The 18,987-nt window shown below is 48.3% G+C and overlaps 6 protein-coding genes across 6 annotated transcripts; 1 reads left to right on the top strand and 5 right to left on the bottom strand.

Moving 5' to 3' along the window:
* Positions 1 to 303: 303 nt before the first annotated feature.
* On the bottom strand, positions 304 to 1,585 carry F5Y00DRAFT_271103 (uncharacterized protein; the record flags this gene model as incomplete). The annotated part of the gene is made up of 2 exons (XM_048012734.1): positions 1,065 to 1,585; positions 304 to 1,008 (listed from the first exon to the last, which is right to left on the bottom strand). The coding sequence occupies exons 1-2, from the start codon at positions 1,521 to 1,523 to the stop codon at positions 304 to 306; spliced, it is 1,164 nt and encodes a 387-aa protein (XP_047863521.1). The 5' UTR covers positions 1,524 to 1,585.
* Positions 1,586 to 2,660: 1,075 nt separating this feature from the next.
* F5Y00DRAFT_116841 (DUF1750-domain-containing protein) lies at positions 2,661 to 5,619 on the bottom strand. The gene is made up of 3 exons (XM_048003980.1): positions 5,340 to 5,619; positions 5,014 to 5,280; positions 2,661 to 4,959 (listed from the first exon to the last, which is right to left on the bottom strand). The coding sequence occupies exons 1-3, from the start codon at positions 5,382 to 5,384 to the stop codon at positions 3,109 to 3,111; spliced, it is 2,163 nt and encodes a 720-aa protein (XP_047863520.1). The 5' UTR covers positions 5,385 to 5,619; the 3' UTR covers positions 2,661 to 3,108.
* Positions 5,620 to 5,834: 215 nt separating this feature from the next.
* Positions 5,835 to 8,361, bottom strand: F5Y00DRAFT_241223 (decarboxylating 6-phosphogluconate dehydrogenase). The gene is made up of 5 exons (XM_048008350.1): positions 7,994 to 8,361; positions 7,672 to 7,704; positions 7,053 to 7,608; positions 6,548 to 6,982; positions 5,835 to 6,485 (listed from the first exon to the last, which is right to left on the bottom strand). Exons 1-5 carry the CDS (start codon positions 8,005 to 8,007, stop codon positions 6,045 to 6,047), a joined length of 1,479 nt encoding a protein of 492 aa, XP_047863519.1. The 5' UTR covers positions 8,008 to 8,361; the 3' UTR covers positions 5,835 to 6,044.
* A 1,858-nt stretch (positions 8,362 to 10,219) lies between these two features.
* Positions 10,220 to 11,979, top strand: F5Y00DRAFT_241217 (RNA-binding domain-containing protein). The gene has a single exon (XM_048008349.1). It carries the CDS (start codon positions 10,588 to 10,590, stop codon positions 11,782 to 11,784), a length of 1,197 nt encoding a protein of 398 aa, XP_047863518.1. The 5' UTR covers positions 10,220 to 10,587; the 3' UTR covers positions 11,785 to 11,979.
* A 653-nt stretch (positions 11,980 to 12,632) lies between these two features.
* Positions 12,633 to 14,364, bottom strand: F5Y00DRAFT_253938 (TPT-domain-containing protein; the record flags this gene model as incomplete). Its single annotated transcript, XM_048010112.1, has 3 exons — positions 12,633 to 13,486; positions 13,541 to 13,844; positions 13,936 to 14,364. 3 exons carry the CDS (start codon positions 14,362 to 14,364, stop codon positions 12,633 to 12,635), a joined length of 1,587 nt encoding a protein of 528 aa, XP_047863517.1.
* Positions 14,365 to 16,159: 1,795 nt separating this feature from the next.
* On the bottom strand, positions 16,160 to 18,183 carry F5Y00DRAFT_263497 (DAGAT-domain-containing protein; the record flags this gene model as incomplete). Its single annotated transcript, XM_048011521.1, has 2 exons — positions 16,160 to 17,881; positions 17,950 to 18,183. The coding sequence occupies 2 exons, from the start codon at positions 18,181 to 18,183 to the stop codon at positions 16,160 to 16,162; spliced, it is 1,956 nt and encodes a 651-aa protein (XP_047863516.1).
* Positions 18,184 to 18,987: the final 804 nt, after the last annotated feature.

Raw genomic sequence — 18,987 nt, 5'->3', positions numbered from 1 at the left:
TCTTATGATATCCTTCTCGGAACTATAAGGAAACAAATTATTATTGAACAAAAAATGGGCTAAATGATATTTACATAGCGACACTCATAGAATAAGAGGGAAAGAGGTCTAACCTAGGGACTTAGATATTGATATTGTGCTGGAGACGTCTTGGGTTGCACGAAAGCTGCAGGCTACCTACTCAGCCCTCCTATTGAACAACAATCTGACCGTCTTACGTGTAAGCCTGCATATGATTTTTTACTGAAATCATAATGCTACATGAAAAGCACCGTGATATTGCTCTGCTATATGTTATGCTATTTACATAAAAAGCACAGCTAATATGTCCGTAACTCCCACAACCAACATCGCAGTTATCGCACCCGCCTTTGGTACGGCCGCGGCACTTAGACTAAACGACGGTAAGGTGTTATTTGTAGATATGCTACTAGTTGCCGCTGTGGGGTTCGCAAACCCAGAGGATATCGGCGCCAGTGAGCCCAGCGTGGTTTGCACACTAGGGAGGTCTCGCAACTCGCTCGTCGCTTCGGAAAGCGACTGCTGGACCCCGGCGGTTTCGGTGCCTTCAGATCCCAGCAAATACTGAAGACTTCCAGATGTTACTGCACCACTAGCAGGTAGTGCGACGAGCTCGGTTGGTACAGATCCTGGAGGAAGGTCTGTATTTATGGCTACTGCTCCTGTAGCGACCGCAGTGGCAGTGGTGTTAGAGAAACCCCCGAATCTCGAAGTGGAAATGGCTCCATGGGTACTAGCTACGAATGCTGAAGTAGATACATTCGCGAAGACTGGTGATCTAATTGCCGTCGCCGTACCGGCACTAATAATGCGAAAACTTTGAATAGAAGCAGAGTTAAAAGCCACCACTGGCGCGCTCGAGGTTTCTAGGGCCCCGGCGTTGATAATTATGGAAGAAGTAGTAGTTGTTGCGGTAGGCACAACTCGAAAGCTCTGGAAGCTTCCCACTAACACTGAAGAGCTTGATGAAGATGAAGCTGCGGTGATCTATAAAATGTTAGGGGTTAGAGCTAGGTATGCCTTGCTATAAATAAAGGACTCACCTTTGACGTCTCGAGTACCGCTGCACTTGAGGATATATCTGCCCCGGCATCCGTCGTTATCCCAAGTGTGGTACTATAAGAAGTTCCGGCTGCCGAGGACTCAACAGTCGTACTACTCGTAGCGGTCTCACTGGTAGCACTCGACTCTTCTAGCCCGGGAAGAGCGACTAACTGACCAGCAGTCACTGGTGCACCAGGAATCTGTACCAACCCCTCGGAGGATATTGCTTCAGGCCCATAATCACCTTTTACTTCGGCCTCCGTGTCGGATCCTCTAATCTCCCTAAAATTTGGCAATTGTTGAAGTTGGCCACTGGAGTAAGATGGCGCCGTACTTGGGTGGTTAGAAGTAGGTAAATTTTTATTCTGCTGAAGGATAGGGGCTGGAGTAGCAAGTGCTCCATTGAAGGCAGCTCCAAATATAACCGCAAGAGCTGTGACTAGATCCAATTTCCTCATTTCTTATTACCTCTAGCCGCGTATTCTACGAGGCGTATTATATGTATAAAGAATCAAGTAACAACTATGTAAAAAGAACGTAAATACTGCTCAACAGTACAAGCTGACCAGCAGGCGAGGCATTAAGGAGTGACCAAAGGAAGAGAAGGAAAGGATAACACACGAGAAAGAAAACAACGGTGGACAGAGATCTGGATGGGAGGCGACGACCATTTTCCATGTGGTTAGACGACGTGTTGGTATATAATGCCATGATTACACCACGCAACCCTCCGTGATTTTCAAATAGTTGCGTGAGCTTGAGACATTATCCCCTAACTTGACATATCTTGGCGTATACTCTAATAACACTAGTAGCCATCGTAGCACCTCGTTTAAGCCGGGGTATAGACATATTAATCATAGTAAGCCTAATTCAAGAACAGTATACCATAATCATGCCCCGGGGGCACTCCCAGGTTGAACTTCGGTCAGATTCTACGACCAAGAGCCACGAGATGAAAGACTACTAAGATCCGACGTCGAGATACTGGTATGAAAGCCAAGAAAGTCAAGACAAGTAAGCAGAAAGCACCCGTTACTTCTTGCCTACATCTACACATCAAATCAGCAAGTCGATGCGACATGTCCCGAGCACGAGAAAAGCATTGAATAATTAAGAGATGAACCAATCGAAATACTCAATATGGGACGAGGATCCGACGATGCGATACCAGGAAACGCGGTTCAAAAGGAGCCGTGCCCAACGACCCCTGACAGTGACGGGAGCTCGGAACCGAGTAGCATCCGGGAATTGCTAACCTACTACAACCATAAAGCTTCTCTTCCTCCGCATATAAAATCGTGCTAAAGGAGGATTAGAAGACTCTCTGTCGAGGTCTTAGCTCCGAGGCTTTGAGACGGAACCCTGCTGGTTCTGAAACCTTTCATCACCAAGCAAGCAAGCAAGCAAGCAAGCAAGCAAGCAAGCAAGCCTAAAATCAACTTCGAGTCTCGCTTGGGTTTACCGAAGCCTCTAATGTAGATATCTTCTTAAGAGACATTGTCACCATAAGAGTTGCCTTTGAATTCATCCTACTATGTCCTGCGGAGTCAAGAGGATATATTCAATAGACTTTACAGGCTACGTGCCGCAATGCTAGATTCCATACTATAGCATCTTATTGTAATAGTCTTCATAAGCTATGATTTCCAATACAACTGGCTCGAATTGATGTCACTAAGCTCAAAATAAGCAGAACGCAGTCCATATCCTTCCAAACCCATTTCCTAGCGTGGAAGACGAGTTTACGGACGTAATCGTACATCAAACAATAGTACACATAGGTTGAGCTCCCCCCCCTTCTGGGATTTGAGCCTTTGATAAGCAAGAAATTTACCAGTGAGACCGTCCAACGCCCTTAAACCATATCTGTTCCCCGGAAGTCTTCTTGCTATCGTAATTTGAGGTCTTCAGAGATAATCGACCTAATATTAATTCGCTTTGAATTGCCACGTCTTAGAATTACGCCAGGTTGTTCTTCTTTCTCTTTCTCATCCTCAATAGTTTTCATCTTCAAAAGGAAAAATTACCGTGCAGCATTTCCTAGATGTTACCTTCAGCCGGCGTGCCTCCCCCTTGTTGCGTGTCCACGCCATGGAAAGCGTCGCCAAACGCCGAATCTTCCATTTCCATATCCAAACCCTCACCGAGGTCCCCAGGCGTCTCGCTAAAACCTGCTAGTGCATCTCCCGCCGTATTCAAATCATCTAATGAGCTGAAGTCGTTCTGGTCACCATCGAACCCTGCTGAAGGGGTTCCTGTTGCTGATGCTTGCTTGCTTAGAGCGCCTGCGGTTCTCGGTGGATTACTGGCAGGTGTTGCACCCGCGGCGCCATCTGGAATAGCCCCGGCTTTAGGGACTACCACCCAGTCACCACTCCCTGTACCTTGGTCAGGGGCGATTCCGGTTGGCGGATCGGCGACGCCGCTCATGTTTACATCCCCCGCGTTGTCAGTCTGGATGGGCTGCAGAGGCGAAGGAGCGTTCGCATTTGCTGGCGTAGCAACGCGGGAATGGACGCCCGAGGCCTGAGCTTGGGGAGTCGGGAAGTTATTCATTGGCGTGGAGGTAGACGAGACTCCTGTTCCGGTATGTATTTGGTCAAGGAGGCCGGCAGCAGTTCCGCCGCCCATGTCGATATCATGATCTCCCATAGTGAATCCACTATGCTGAGACCCTGCGTGTGATGGTTGGCGAGACATTGCACCGCTACCATTTGTCCCGCCGTTCTGAGGCTCTCCAAGAACAGGACCCGGACCCAAGGTTATCTGGGGCGTCGGCTCCGGAGCCGGCTCTTGATAACCACCGTCTTGTATCCTCCTCAGTTCGTATATGACCTCTGCTCGACGGCCTAGGTGCGCTTCAACCTGAGATACGATCTCATCAACCTTCTTATTATGCTTAGAAGGCCAGCGATTTGTGTCATCGTCGCTTTCTTCGACTTTTCTCTCGAGCTGTAGTACATCAGATCCCGGCTCGTCTACAGCTAATCGCAACTCCCTTTCGGCAACGGTAAGGAGGGAGTTATGCTTAAACTTGGCCACCTTTTTGGCGTGGTCTGCTTTCATCTTTTCAATCTCTGCCTGTGTAGAACGAAGTCGATCATTAACTCGCTTGCGAAACTCAGCGGCCTTCTCCGGATCGAACTGAGTTGCAGTAGGCTTAGAAAGGGTCTGGGTGGTTGCATTAAAACTATGAGCCTCAAAAATACCATCAGTTAAATCCGAAAGCTCTCCTTTGAGACCTAGCCCAAGATCTGAAAACCCAATCTGGCCCATTCTGTATGGGGATGACAGTATCTCTTCCATCCATTCGTGGTTCTGCCGATAACGAGCTAAACTAACTTCACGTGGCGTAAGATGATCAAACATGTCGCCACGAGAGGTATCTTCTTCGTCGTCATACACGCTCTCTTGCTGGGAAATAGGAGGTATCGCGGAAGCTACTTGACCCTGTGCAGCTTGGCCGGTCCGCGCTCGTTTCGATGGCGGTGCACCAGCCGTAGGAGGGTGGGCGGGATATGCCATTGCCTGTGGAACCCCGCGGGGGCCTGCGAACATGGGCTGCCTTGCCGGTTCTCTAGGCCAGGCGATCTGAGGCCAATTCACCCGGTCGCTGAGGATGAACTCCTTTCGTTGAATTTGACCACATCGCTGCAGATAAGCGCGAGTCTCTAAGATAGATTGAACTCGAGGATCGCGCGGGATCACCTGGTGGGGAATACGCTCGTTGTTATCGACGGGACCGTAGTGAACTATCCATAGACTAGGATCAACCTGGGGAGCATTCGGGTTGTGGATATTAGGAGGAATGAGGCGGAAACGACGTCTCGAATGTGACGCGTACGGTTCTCCATAGGCAAATCCGGCTTTGTGATAATACATCTCGAGGATCTGCACAGCTTAGTTAGCATGAGCTCACAGCTCAGAATTCAAGACCTGTCATACCACACCGTTTCCCACATCCTGCTGTAAGTATTGTTCCTGGGGAGGCCAGATGAAACCATCGCTGGCGAAGTTTACACCCATCTGCTGTAACGGCTGCCACGTCAAGAAGACATTACCATTCTCGGGCCGATCGAGATAGGTCCAGAAGAACGGTGCGGTGTCGCGGGCGATCTTGGGAGCTTGCATCAACCAACTGGTCACTTCGGAAGGTTCAACTCGGGCTTTGAGGGTATATCTGTATGTCGAAATGAGATGCACATGTGGGAGCTAAACATGTCTATATTAGCAAGCAACTCTAACGATATGCGATCGCAAATGAAAAATACCAAGTCTCTATGGACCCCGTAACTGGGGTCACCCATTGCTGACATTGTCGTTTGAGCGAGATAAATTTGACTATCACACTCAATTGATTAATACCGGAATTATTGGAAGCAAATAGATGGGTCCGGTATAATAGATTCAAAGTTGTGGTAAGAATAGCAGAGCGCAAGGCGCAAGGGGCGATTCGCGATGACAAGGCTGCGCGCGAAAGTTTCGGTTTGATGATCGCGAAGATGCGCGACGACAAGAGCTCGACTTTCCTTAGGGGGAATTTGTTACAGGTACGCCTGAGGCTTGATAAGTGGTAGCTGTGGGTCTGCACGCGCCACCTACAAATCAATGTGGCTCGAGCCAACCATCTCCGACGTCCAAACGTCACGTGGTTCAGTCTAGGGTACGTACCCAACAGTTACATTTGGCTCATGTTGCCAACTGCTATTTAGGTATTTATACGCGTCTCTCACGAATTACTATGCGGTCCGTAGTCTAAATTATTATTTTTGTAAGAATATTGAAATTGGAATTTTCCATTAATTCAGATATTTATTTTCATTCTTCTAAACTTGGTAGGTTAACTATGTCATGTCATGTCATAGCATGCTCGGTTGAAATCATTCCCTTTTTCCATTTATTAAGAATGACTCTGCCTATACGCCAAACTTACTATTGGTAAGCGCGCTCATATTCGCTCACATGGATGCCATCCTTTATGCTTGGTATGTGGAAGCCGACACGTTACCTCCCCGACCAGTCCAGTTAACGTGGATATATTTGCCTTCGGGGTACTTTTCGTTGGCAAACTCGGGCTTAATTTGGAAAGTGTGTGCTCCGAAGTAGTCACGCTGGGCCTGGAGAAGGTTGGCGGGCAGGTCCTTGGTGCGGTATCCGTCAAACCACGATAGCGCAGTAGAGAAAGCAGGGGTTGGGATTCCGAGAACGGCAGCCTTGGCAACCACGTCTCTCCAGCCGGGCTGGGCCTTGTGGATGGCCTTGTTGAAGAAGTCGTCGAATAGCAGGTTCTCGAGGTCAGGGTTGTTTCGGTAAGCCGCAGTAATGTCCTTTAAGAAGACAGAGCGGATGATACAACCACCTCTCCACATCAAGGCAATCGAAGGCTTGTTAAGCTTCCACTTATATTCTTTCGCGGCCTAATTACAGTCAGCAACGTCTGCACGCTTAGGGAAGTATATAAACGGATAATGTGACATACCTCTTGCATCAGCATAAATCCTTGAGCATACGAGATGATCTTGGAAGCGTACAGGGCCTGCTCAAGGTCATCAAGGAATTGCTCCTTGTTGCCCTCGAACTTGGTTGTGCGACCGACGTATTGAAGCTTGGTCGAAGCCTTGGTTCGCTCGGCCTTGATTGAGGACAGACAACGGGCAAGCACAGCCTCGGCGATCAAGGTAACGGGCATTCCGAGGTCCAGAGCGTTGATGGCAGTCCACTTGCCGGTACCCTTCTGACCGGCCTGGTCTAGAATCTTCTCAACTAGCGGGGTTCCGTCTTCATCGTTGAAGTACATGATGTCGCGGGTGATTTCGATCAAGAACGAGTCTAGAACACCCTTGTTCCACGTGGCCAAAACATCACCGATCTCCTTGTTGCTTAATCCAAGACCACGCTTCATGATATCGTAGGCCTAGTAGAATTAGTTTAATTGTTTCGGGATACATGAAATATAGGGGGCAATGGGTATAAGGGCAACCAACCTCGCAAATCAGTTGCATATCACCATACTCGATACCGTTGTGCACCATCTTGACGTAGTGGCCAGCACCCTCGTCACCAACCCATTCACAGCATGCCTCGTTGTCGCTCTTAGCAGCAATGCTTTGGAAGATATCCTTGATGTGGGGCCACGCCTCCTCGTTACCACCCGGCATCAGCGAAGGGCCATATCGGGCACCTTCCTCACCACCGGAGACACCGGAACCGACGAATCGGATACCCTTGGTTGAGAGGTATTTAGTTCGTCGGTTCGAGTCGGGGAAATGAGAGTTGCCGCCGTCAATGATGATATCACCATTCTCTAGGAGGGGGAGTAGGGCCTCGATCCAGTCGTCGACAGCCTTGCCAGCCTGTACCAGCAGCATGACACGGCGGGGCTTCTTTAGCTTGGAGATGAACTCCTCGTTGGAGTGAGCACCGACGATAGACTTGCCCTTGGCCTCGTTTGCCAAGAAGGCATCTACCTTGGAGACGGTTCGGTTGTAAGCGCAGACGGTGAAGCCGTGGTCGGCCATGTTCAGAATCAAGTTCTGACCCCTATAACAGATGAATATCCCCAGAGCTTACTAAGGAGTTTGGAGGGGGTTGGGATAAACGTACATGACGGCCAAGCCAATGAGGCCCAAATCAGCGCTTTTGGAATGGTTAGCATGGCTTCAACGGAGCGATTTACGACGAATTCGTAGATAAGGATATATAATGAAAAAAGCTCGCCTTGGGCCACCCAGAGAGCTGGTTATGTTGGCAAGACGAGCCCTAGAGGCCCCGAAGAGCTATTTCAGTTACATGGGTCGCGAAGGCACTCAATTTGTTGGGTAGAAAGAAAGATGGGAGTCGGCGGGGTGATGATTTTTCTTGATGGCGGGGTAAAAAGAGTAATCATCATCGCCAAGGTAAGACAGAGAGGTATATTTGGACTTACACGGCACCAGACATGATTGTAGCGATATTGGTAACTCAATGGTAGAGAAATGAGGTTATTTGCTAAAAACACAGATGGAGAGCGGGAATATAAAGAATTAATTGTAGATTACGGGCGGTCGCGGGAGGGAGGTTACTTTTCTATGATGGAGTTCGTTAGGAAAAGTGGGTTTGAAAGTGGATATGATGATGGAGGGGTAAGTAAGAAAGTGATGCCCAGGAGAAAAAAAGGGTAGGAGGGGAGGGGAATTTGTTATTGGAATACCTTGCGCAGGTACCTACAACCCGTCTATAACCCGTCTTAGCCAACCAGGCTTAAGCTACATACTACTACTGTATAGTACCTAACCTAGGTTAGCTGAAGATGACAGGACAAGGACAGCACTTGCATCCCCATCAATCAAAGAGTTCCCGGAAGGCACGGGTTTATTACTGAAGACCCTTCTTTTCCCTTATCCGCTACGCGTCGGTTCGCACAGTTTGTCCCTCGCCTATCACCGATTACGGATCGTGAGAATGACATACATATAGTAGATATTGCACATTGACAACCCAATAGTAATACTTACCTCCGATTTGCTTTTTGTGACAGTAATAATCTACCTGGTCAGAGGTAATTAAAATAAAAAAAAAATAAAAAAATAAACATGCCACTTCGTTCTTCTCTAACATGGAATACGCCTCATGTCGATCTTGGTTGATTCAGATCCCCCCGTGAGACCTTAACGCCGTTTCGTAAATCCACCGGGGGACGGACGAAATGCTTGGTCATTGATGAGCCCGGATCCACATCGGTTTTATTGAACTAACCTTAGGTACGTATGTACAATACTATGGATGTATATGGAACAATAGGTTAGATGGCAATATAATTACTTGTTGAGACATCCTCGTGTAAGACCGTCTATCAGGCTGAACTCTCGGTCCAACAAGGTTGAGAAATTTGTTTGTACTTGTTCTTGGATAGCCGCTCCATCGTCTGCTATGTCTAAGAGACTACTAGATCCAATCCCACAAATAGCTCCCCTGTGCTTATTGCAGTGCTTAGCAACCGAATACTCACATAGCAAAACAGCCTGCTGACTCTGGATCATTATGTGACAATGGCATTGTTGAAACACGGGAGTACCGGAAGGTATTGAAAGCCCCAGTCACTTATAGCAGATAATGCCCCTTTGTAGAGATCTCGGAGACAGGTTCAAGAAATAATTCAATGTAAAGCCATGTTGTTTAATGGATGTCAATCCGGGCTGTGGCGATTTCGTATATATGCCTTCAATCTCAATATCTCACTAATTGGTTCTTAGTTATCGGGGCTTGAGGATGGTCTACGAAGCGGCGCAACAAACGACCGAGAGTAGTTGCGGTGGAACGCAGGCTAGACGAGTTAACCAGGATTGACGCCAAATCCCACTCATTACTGCGAGGCTACAACAAAATGTCTCATGGGGAGAACCGGGCAATAGATTAATGACCTTGGGCCAATCAGGAGAACCTTCCAAGTTCTCGGCCCTTTATTGCGGATTGCCGGCCCTCTTGATTATTATGCTTCGCGGCCTTATCAGGTGAATTGCCATCTTGGCAGTCAGGGCGTCCGGCCGAAAGTTGAGAGATAAGGTAGGAGTATGCTTGTATTGTCAATGATGAATACCGGGATAAAAAAAAGTAGAATATAAAGAATGGGCCTGACAAAGCAGTGTCTTTAGGCGGTAGCTTTCAACTAAGGTTGAATTGGATACCGTCTATGTGGTTGTAAGTTCTAACTTATTTCCCTCGAAGACCAATTTACCAAATGTTTCTCTTTATGCCTAGAGATTGTGTAAAACCTAACATGGGATGTCATGAACAGACGTTAAGAGTAGGTTATTAGCTGAACAAACTCAAGGTGTAAGTTACCTTATTGTTTGGACCGTTTATATGTGTACGAACCTAAGTACGGATCAATAATAAGTTCCCGCTTTGGTTCTTCAAATACATTTCTGAGGGAACTCCCTCTAAGGTACAGTATAATAGGTAATAGTAAGAAGTATTATCGCAACTACTCTGCTTATGAGTAAACCACCTACTTTTTAAGGTAACCATTAGATGTCAACAATAGAAAGTTGCAGCATTCTGTTGGGACAAGTTCCCAATGACTGGTGTAAGTGGATATGGGCACCGGAGCCACGTGACTATAGGTACAAATGTTGATGCACCGCCACATTTAATGCGCCACAAATCAAAAAGACTTCCATCAACCTTGGAATCTGGGATCGAGTACTTCGAATCGGGCTGCACTCCATAGAATCACGTCGATAGAATCCCATCAACCCGTAATTTTCACACCGTCACCGCACCAACGCCAAGTTCACAAGACAAGCATAACGCACTTCATTCATCCTTTTCACAATTCGAGCGCGCACCGCACGTATTAACAACAACCCTTCGATACTCGTCCCCAACCCACGAAACAAACCAGAGCGGTAAAAGCTCTAGGTTATCCGAGAAGCAGGAAGAAGAGTCCAGGCTATATATCCGGACTCGTAGGTACGTGTTGCACCCGAAACACACACACACACACGCACCACACCTCTCGGGCGCACAGAAAAGTTCATCATGTCCTATCCGCCTCCTCCAGGCTCCAGCAATTCGCTCCCCCCACGACCGCCTCCCTCGCGCTTCTCCGGCTTCAAGCCGGCCTTCTCGCCCGCGCCAACCCACTCCCCGAGCCCCGGCCCCTACGCGCCTCCCGCCTACTCCAGCGCCCCGACATATGCTGGCGCCCCCGCCCCCGCCCCCAGAAACCAGTATGGCTCCTCGTACCAACCGTACGCGCGCCCGGGCACCGTGACCGGCGGCTACCAACAACAATCGCAGCCACCAGCTGCTGCGGCGGCGAATCCGTACTCGTACCCCGGCCAGCAGCAGAGCTACCAGCAGAGCTACTACAGCGCGCCGCAGGTAGCCGCCGGCACTACTGCTGCGCCCTCGTATGCCGCCGCACCCCAAATCCGCAACCCCTTCCCAGCTCCTAACCAGGCGAGGAGCGACGACTATGACCCGGATATGGCAGCGCAGATCGCGCAGTGGCAGAGCGCATATGTGAAAGATCCCACCAAGGAAGGGGGTGCTGGTGCTGGTGCACCACCAACGGCAGGAGCGTCAGCAGCAGCGTCTGGAGGGCGAGCAGGCTACGCCAACAGCGGGACGACGACGTACGCTGCGGAACCGAGTGCCAGCGCCGCCGCCGCCGCATCGGCAGCGGCAGCAGCAGCAACGAACGGAGAGAAGAAGAAGACGGTCGTGCGATCGGGCGGCGGGCAGAAATGGTCCGACGACACGCTCCTCGAATGGGACCCCTCTCACCTACGCCTCTTCGTCGGCAACCTAGCAGGCGAGACAACCGACGAGTCCCTCTACAAAGCATTCTCGCAATGGAAATCCCTACAAAAAGCGCGCGTAATCCGCGACAAGGTAACGTCCAAGTCCAAAGGGTACGGGTTCGTATCCTTCAGCGACCCGGACGAGTTCTTCCAAGCAGCCAAGGAGATGAACGGCAAGTACATCCAGAGCCACCCGGTCGTCGTGCGCAAGAGCACCACCGAGATCAAGCCCACCACCGTCAAGGACAACAACCGCTGGAACAAGAACGGCAAGAACAAAAACAAAAATAAGAACCGCGGCGGTAGTGGTTCTGGTGGTGGTGGTGGTGGGAAGCGCGACGACGGCCTCGAACCCCATCTTGGCCCCGTGCCTACGGGTGTACATAAGCCGGGCCAGAAGACGAAGGGCGGGTTGAAGATATTGGGTTGAGGAAGGGGAGGATGTATGCATATACCCTGCTGATGCCTACACCTGCATTAGGTGCCTAGGTACATAGTCATTATGCTACCACGCTTAGCTTGTTTTAATATTAGGCGTTATAAGCGCGCAGCCTAGATCAGAAAACTCGTTTCTAGACACCAAGGAGCATATTATACTAACTAATAAATTATCACGGAACACCAATTCATATTCGCTGTACTTCGCACGTTGTGATATGACGCATAGTATTGAGTCTTGCTACAATTTTGATCCTGTGCCAATGCCCAATTCCACACATTAACCACCGATAATACATACTACCAGCCCAAGCCACCTTATATATATCCGTACATTAAGTACAGGTAACATTTCTATAAAACCTATCTCTACACGTCCTATAACCACTAAACAAGCGTCCGTGCCTAGATGGTAGGACGTATCGATCTTCTCTATATTTGCAATGGGGTATCTTGCTGATATGTCTGCTCACGGCTCACACTAACTAGCCTTGTTCTGCTCCTTTTTCTCCTATTTGCTTCAACGTTCTGAATGTAGGAGATCTGCCTGCTTCTGTCCAACTGACCGATCGGTTGGTCGGTTGATTTCCATCTATCTAGTAGATAGATAAATGCGTAGGCCTGCCCCTTGTTACTCCTGCTAATGCCATATTCGGCCTCCTGCTTTTCAGGCGACTGGTTCACTTGTCCCACTGGCCCTTCTCTCGTGCGTGCAGTCTTACTATTTAACTGCCGCGTTCGAGCATGCTAAATCCCACATAGATGTACAAGTTGCGCCATATTTCCTAGGCTTCTATTCTGTTAATGTACCTTATACAAATGAAATGTAACATGCGATAATCAATCTTCCCGAGAACGCTCAGTCCGGTGGGGTTCCGTCGAGCTGGAGGGGCCTGCATTCGGTATTACATCCCCGTCGGCTGCAAGTAGACTATCTTCGATGCCGCTCGCTTCTTCATGAGCTAGAAGTCCCGCCTCTTCCTCGTCGGAATCGCTTCCGCGTTCAAACTCGCTCGATGAACCTGATTGCGCCTGCTGGTAGCCTCGTTTATGTGCTTCCATTTGGGCGTCGTTACGCATCTTGGACAGCTTGATCCAGTTATATGCGCCAATAGCACAAATGGTCACGACGAGACCCGAGATGTTTATGGGGGTAAGTTTATCGTCAAAAACTAATGCTGCTGCCGAAATAGTGACGACCTCTTTGAAGATACCGGCAATGGAAAGAGTGACTACGCTGCTTCGCTGCAGCAGAGCAAATTCGCTGGCAGTCATCAAGAAAGCGATCGTTCCTGGGAAGAGGAGAATAAGAGGTGTTCTAAGAGCACCCCATTCATTGGCCAGCACCTTCAACCCTTCTATCAGCTCGAAGAAACCTTCTACCGGTACCGCGATTACTATCAGCGTGGCAAACATGACCGGCGCAAGGAAGAAGATGCTGGAGAACGGGTTTGACGTGGCGGGGTTTCGAAGCAGGAGGATCTGCGTCAGACCCCAGCGGAAGCCGGAGAAAAAAGCGGCGGATATTACGAGGATAAATCCTCCTAGTTGGAACTCGACCTCTCCTGCTACCATCATTACCACACCAGCTGTCATGGTTGCGATGATACCAACTAGCTTCCACGTGGGACTTTCGAGGCGGAAAACAAAGGCGAATAGTAATACGAAGGCTAGGGAAGAAGATTTACACATAGCTATAGGTATGTTAGCTTCCAAGTTCATATTATAAAACACACATCAACACCTACTGTAAAATGTAAGAGTAATGAACTTTAGGGATGTGTTTCCAAGTCCAATATCTAACCCAGTTGCCGCGCCACACGGCCCTATTCTCGTCAAATAAAACATTTTAGTCATAATAGGACGTTCAGGTTCGGACTCGTGTCTCGATCGGCCCAGGTCGGAATTATGTTGGCCATTGTTGGGTCGTAGGGAAGGTATAAAGTATAATACTAAACTTGCAAGGGAAAATTGCACGAGCATGTGCACTGCTGTTGTAAATAAGGGGAATGCAAAGTTGAGTTGGCCTGAATCGAACATCCATTTGTTGTACTATGGAATAGAATTTTTGTTAGTAATTATACAATTCGTATAGTCTGAAGGGGCCTTAGAAGAAGGTATAAAAAAAAAGTAGTTGACTTACCAAAGAGATGGAAAGCGAGAATAGATACCAGAGCCCAATTAGAACACCATTGACGACCAATTTCTTAAATACGTCCTGGTCTGCCTCTTTTCGCTCCTCGTCTGTAATCTTGTCCCGCGCAATCCTCTGGTCTAACCTCGTATTGCGCCGTCGCTTGGCTTGTTTCCTCCGCTTATCCTTCTTTGTCAGACCTGTTTCCTCGTCATCGTGCAGGTCTTCTTCAGATAAACTGTCATCTTCCTTGCTGTCCGATCTTGACGCGTCCCGACGCTGATCCTCTTCGGAGATTTTGCCTTCCAGCTCCCCTGGCCTCTTGGCGCTGGTGGAACGCGTCCGTGGCGTTCGCGAAGTAGACGGCTGAGGGATGTTAGGGTTGGCGGTTAGGGTACTTCGGCGGCGGCGATGACCCTGGGGAGCTATGGAATCCATCTCGATATCCTCTCGACGACGACCGGTAGGGTTGGAGGAAGAATGGTGATTAGCACCATCAGATGACCAGTCTACCTTAAAGCTGGTGGTAGCGGATGATGCTGACGAGGGATTGGATAAGTCGGGGTTCGTAGAATTAGGAGCGAATACGCTTTTAACGGATAGGGTGGCGGGATGAGACGGTGAAGGAAGACTGGATATACGCTTTTGGGAAGTAAGATTATTGGACAAAGGAGAAGACATATTATTATTTTATGTGGATGTGAATAATAAAAGTCAAGTGTACGGCAGAGACTCGAAAGTGATACGCCTCAGATTAGAGATAAACCAAAAGCAGTAAGCAACTGCAAGCATCATTGTGCGGAAACCCCTAACCCCCCTGGAAGGACCCCTAGCCTTATGAAGCTAACCGCAACTTTACTTAGCGTCGGCCAACTTTGGACGCATAAAACTCCCAATTGAATTCCCCCTTTTTTTAAGGTATCTAATGACAGGGACTTGGCGATTCGAATAATACCTAAACGAAGAAGCAACCGAAAAGTTGACCAGTTGGTGTTGCGATTGAACAAGTCGTGGAGCCTGGGAGCATTTGGAGATGAGTTAGCAACTACCTAAAATCAGATCCGTAGTATTATGTACATTGGTAGCATCCTAGATGTACCCGATGTATTATGCACAGCAGCTTCATGTGAAATATGGGGATCGCTCATATGTTTAGGTACATTACTGTGTATGTACCTAACCAGCTAACCTAGGGTACACAATGTACAATGCTTTGTGTACACTGTACCTAAATATACTGTCTTGATCCTATGTGTTCATTTCTGACATCTCACAATTTATACAACCCCAAATATGTAGTCATGAATCATATATTATCACACGTCGATTTAAAGGAGCAATTGACTTTCTAAATAAGTACCTATCTATCTCTTCAAACAAACTCCTCTCCCTCGTACCCGTATAATAGATCAATTTCCCCTGGAGCCACGTTGGAACGCCAAGTAAACATCTAAAAAGCTAGCATTGCCTCGACCCTTGCAATTGACTTTCACCGTTCGAAATATGGGGACTTGACATCTTATGCACGGCGTGTGGGGCGCCGAGCAAATCCGGGGTTTATGTAAACCTCCAATCCGCGTGGCGATTTCAACCTAAAAGGGCACCAGCGATCTTGATCTCATCCCAGCTCATCCAGCTCATCCAGCTCATCCACGCTTAGGATCTTAACCTAGACTATTTAGACTATCAATATCGCGATGCGCCTGCAACCCCCCATGATCTTAATCTTATAGAAAACAAGGTAATTGATCTCCAACTTGAAATTGTGACCTCCTAGCTTGCATACGTCGATGACTCCCGACGCAACCTCGAGACGCCCTTACGTCCCATTGTCACACCTGTCATACACAGAATCCAACGAGTATTCCTATGATACAAACATTTTCTAGTACTAGTGTATGTAGTAAACTATTTTATATTATATGGTCCTAGCGTAGTTAATACAGCGCAGAATACCTAAACAAATATAAAAACCCTGGTCTATTGTTCTTATTCCCTTCGCATTGTAAAGAACTAGACAACCCTATTCTATGTGATCTAATAGTTAGAATTACACTTAAACCACTTTCCTCGTTTACCGAAGACGAGTCTCCTAAAAGCAATAATGATTATCCTTCGTCCCCCCTTTCCCAAGTTTTACTCGACGAGTAGACCTATACGCCTGTGTTTAACCATACATCCAATACAAAGGGAACTAAAAAGAAAAATCCTATGGAAGTATAGTGAGACTGTTCTAGGATAGTATTTGCATCTCTTCCTTTCTGTCGGGAGCAAACCTGTCCTTGTATTGATCCCACAGCTTCTCTAGCTCGGTAATGTATAGATCATGCAGTCGATCGACCTCCGCCTGGTCCACGACGGCCGACTGCGTAACTTTGATCGGAGCTCCGACCACCACGTTCAACGGGCGGCGGTACGGCATCAAGCCTACATCATAATTGAAAATACCTCGTCCGTGTAAGAATGGTAGGGTGAATTTCCACACCTTTAGGACAAACATCTGCAGTTTGTGTACGAGTGGGTGCTCCTTAGGATGTAGTTGGTCGTATAAGTTGTTTTCACCAAATGCGAGCACGGGCACCAGGTCCGCGCCGGTTTTAACAGCAATCCTGACGAACCCCTTGCGCTCCTTCAGGATCAAACGCATCTGACCTGGTTGCGCTTCAAGAGACTCCCGAGCACCACCGATAACAATGGTGACGGCGCGGCCCATGCCCTCTCCATTCGGCCCGCCTTTTGTTAGAATATTGACAATGGAATCTTTCGAAACTGATCGTAACCCTAAGGCTAGTATATACTCGCGATACAGTGGAATGCGGAAGTTCGAGTCCAATGTTAAAACACTATTCGTGATGCCAGGAAATTTCTTAGAGAATCTTAGAGCCTCGGTGCCGAGAGCCGCCATCGCGCCATGGGAGATGATACCATGGGGGTGATAGCCGAAGATATACTTCCGAGTGGGCGGCAGATCGTGAGTTTTATGAAGCTTGGCTGGGAAGTAGCCCGCGAAGAGATGCCATATGTAGCTTTTGCGGAACCATTCGGATCGGTATCTCAACGATCCGTCCGTAGCAGCCTTCGAGCTCAGTACGTGTAGAAGGTATACAAGCAGCAATGGCCAAGCAAAGGGGTTAGCACATAGCGCAAAGAAGATTGAAACCGTTAGGGCGATAGACATGCAGTGCATAAGCACAACAAATGTCTGCATTCTGCGTTTCCACGGAACGTTCCACGGAGCCCACCGGATCCCTCCGTTGGCACTTGGTCTTGGGAGCGGATGAATTTCGTCCATCGTTAGATCATCCAGCTCAGGATACGAGTCATAGTCGTCTTGCGGGTTAAGACTACGCTTATATGTTACAATGTCTGTGTCTTGTCCGTTCAAACCAGATTTAAGGGCAGAAGCGTAACTGGCACCGTCTATCTTATCTCCATCCGCGGTAGTCTCTAAACCATTAACTGGGGTTTCGTAGTCTTCTTCCGTGGAATAAATACTCCTATCAAGACCTGAAGAACCATATTTCTCCCCAGACTCGTCCCTATCGTCGGATTGCGCCTCGTCTTCGCTATTTGGTTTCTGAGGCTCCAGCCTGGTCGGCTCGGCTCCCGGGACGTCCTGCGTACTGGTCCTTCCGTTGGCAGGCCTTTCTTTGTTCGAAGTGTTGTCCATCTTAGGAATATCTCTCGCTTTAATATCTTTACGTCTCGGGGCCTGGTGTGGAGGGCTTCCCTGAGAAGCGAAGGCCCTGGGGATAGATGTGGCAGAACCTGGACCAGGCAAGACAGCTCGAGCAGCGCTGGGCGAGTCCCTATATGAAGAGCTCGAATTGCCTAGAGAAGATGGGTGTGGGGTACCGTCGTTGGTTACACGGGGTGTGTGGATTTTGCCGGTTGTAGTCTTGGTCGTGCGAGGTGGAGTACGAGGCCTGGGGATGTCAAGGCAGTCGTGAATCGGCTAAGAGAGAAGGAATTTCGATCAATACCTTCTCTTGGTAGTACATCCAACGGCAGGGGCGCACATACAATACTCGATGAACCAGAAATTCTTCTAGGTTTCCGCTCTTTACTGTATACAGATTTAATATCGTGCGTAGGAATGTTCGTTGGGTTGTTCTTCTCGTAACCTGGCTTAGAATCAGAATCTGCTGTTTGAATTTGATCTTGATGGCGCCTCTGCCCCAGGCGCGGCAGCTTGGAGCTGCGAGAGCTGCCGTGAGGCTCCTGGGACTGAGGGCTTTCAGGCTTGCTATCCGCCATGAGTGATGATATATAATGTCCGAGTATCGCTTCCGTCGTTGACTAAACTCAATATAGACATACCTCTATGTGGGTAAGTAGAAATGGCAAAAGCGGTTTGCGTATCGTCACTCTAGGGTCAAATTCTATTCCGTCTGTCCGTATTGTCGGATTTATTTAGAGTTTTCCTAAGGGACTCGTATCCGTTTGCTAGTATGTTAGGTTTGCGTCGTCTTATGTCCGCGCAAAGTCTAATGCGTCAGGAGGTGGGTATGTAAGTATGTAGATGTAGTAGACAAGCCTAGGCTGGTAGCTGCTATGTAACAAGAGACGAGCCTCGGTAGCCTCGGGACGCGGTAAGAATGCGATAAAATGCGACGGGGTCGACGATAATACAAAACAAAACGGGCCGAGTTAGATTTTAATGGCTGCCATAGTAAAACGTTCCGAAAAAAGAATATCGGTAGTCTCTTCTACATAATACTATAAGATCTCAGTCCAGAAATGAAGTAAGACGGCGAAGGAATCCCGTCTAGCACAACTCGAACAACTGAAAACGGACCCAGTGCACTGGGAGCTGAATTGTTTGTACGAATTACGGATTACGGTACATACAATAGCTGAATAGTAGGGTAGCTGTAGGTAATTTTAGGTGCAGTGGGGCTTAGCTTACAAGCTCATCGTTGTAAGTATCAATATGACGTATCGCGCTAGCATGTGCAAATGCATTGGCCGAAACCTCCGAAATGCTTCTCTAGAGCTGTAGTACCGCAGAAATTAAAGCAAATAGGACATCACAAGCTTCCTTTCAGAGGTAATTATCTT

The sequence above is a fragment of the Daldinia vernicosa genome (assembly GCF_022497035.1).
Source record: "Daldinia vernicosa strain CBS 139.73 unplaced genomic scaffold F5Y00scaffold_33, whole genome shotgun sequence".
NCBI lineage: Eukaryota > Fungi > Ascomycota > Sordariomycetes > Xylariales > Hypoxylaceae > Daldinia > Daldinia vernicosa.
The sequence above is the reverse complement of the archived record's forward strand: the minus strand, read 5'-3'. Positions and strand labels throughout refer to the sequence as shown.

Coding starts and splice junctions, on each gene's coding strand:
- F5Y00DRAFT_116841 (XM_048003980.1), bottom strand. CDS start 5,384: ATGTCAGCAATGGGTGACCCCAGTTACGGGGTCCATAGAGACTTG. Junction 5,281..5,339: donor ACGGGGTCCATAGAGACTTG/GTATTTTTCATT, acceptor AGACATGTTTAG/CTCCCACATGTGCATCTCAT. Junction 4,960..5,013: donor AGGATGTGGGAAACGGTGTG/GTATGACAGGTC, acceptor TAAGCTGTGCAG/ATCCTCGAGATGTATTATCA.
- F5Y00DRAFT_241223 (XM_048008350.1), bottom strand. Junction 7,609..7,671: donor CTCATTGGCTTGGCCGTCAT/GTACGTTTATCC, acceptor CATCTGTTATAG/GGGTCAGAACTTGATTCTGA. Junction 6,983..7,052: donor ATATGCAACTGATTTGCGAG/GTTGGTTGCCCT, acceptor TAATTCTACTAG/GCCTACGATATCATGAAGCG.
- F5Y00DRAFT_241217 (XM_048008349.1), top strand. CDS start 10,588: ATGTCCTATCCGCCTCCTCCAGGCTCCAGCAATTCGCTCCCCCCACGA.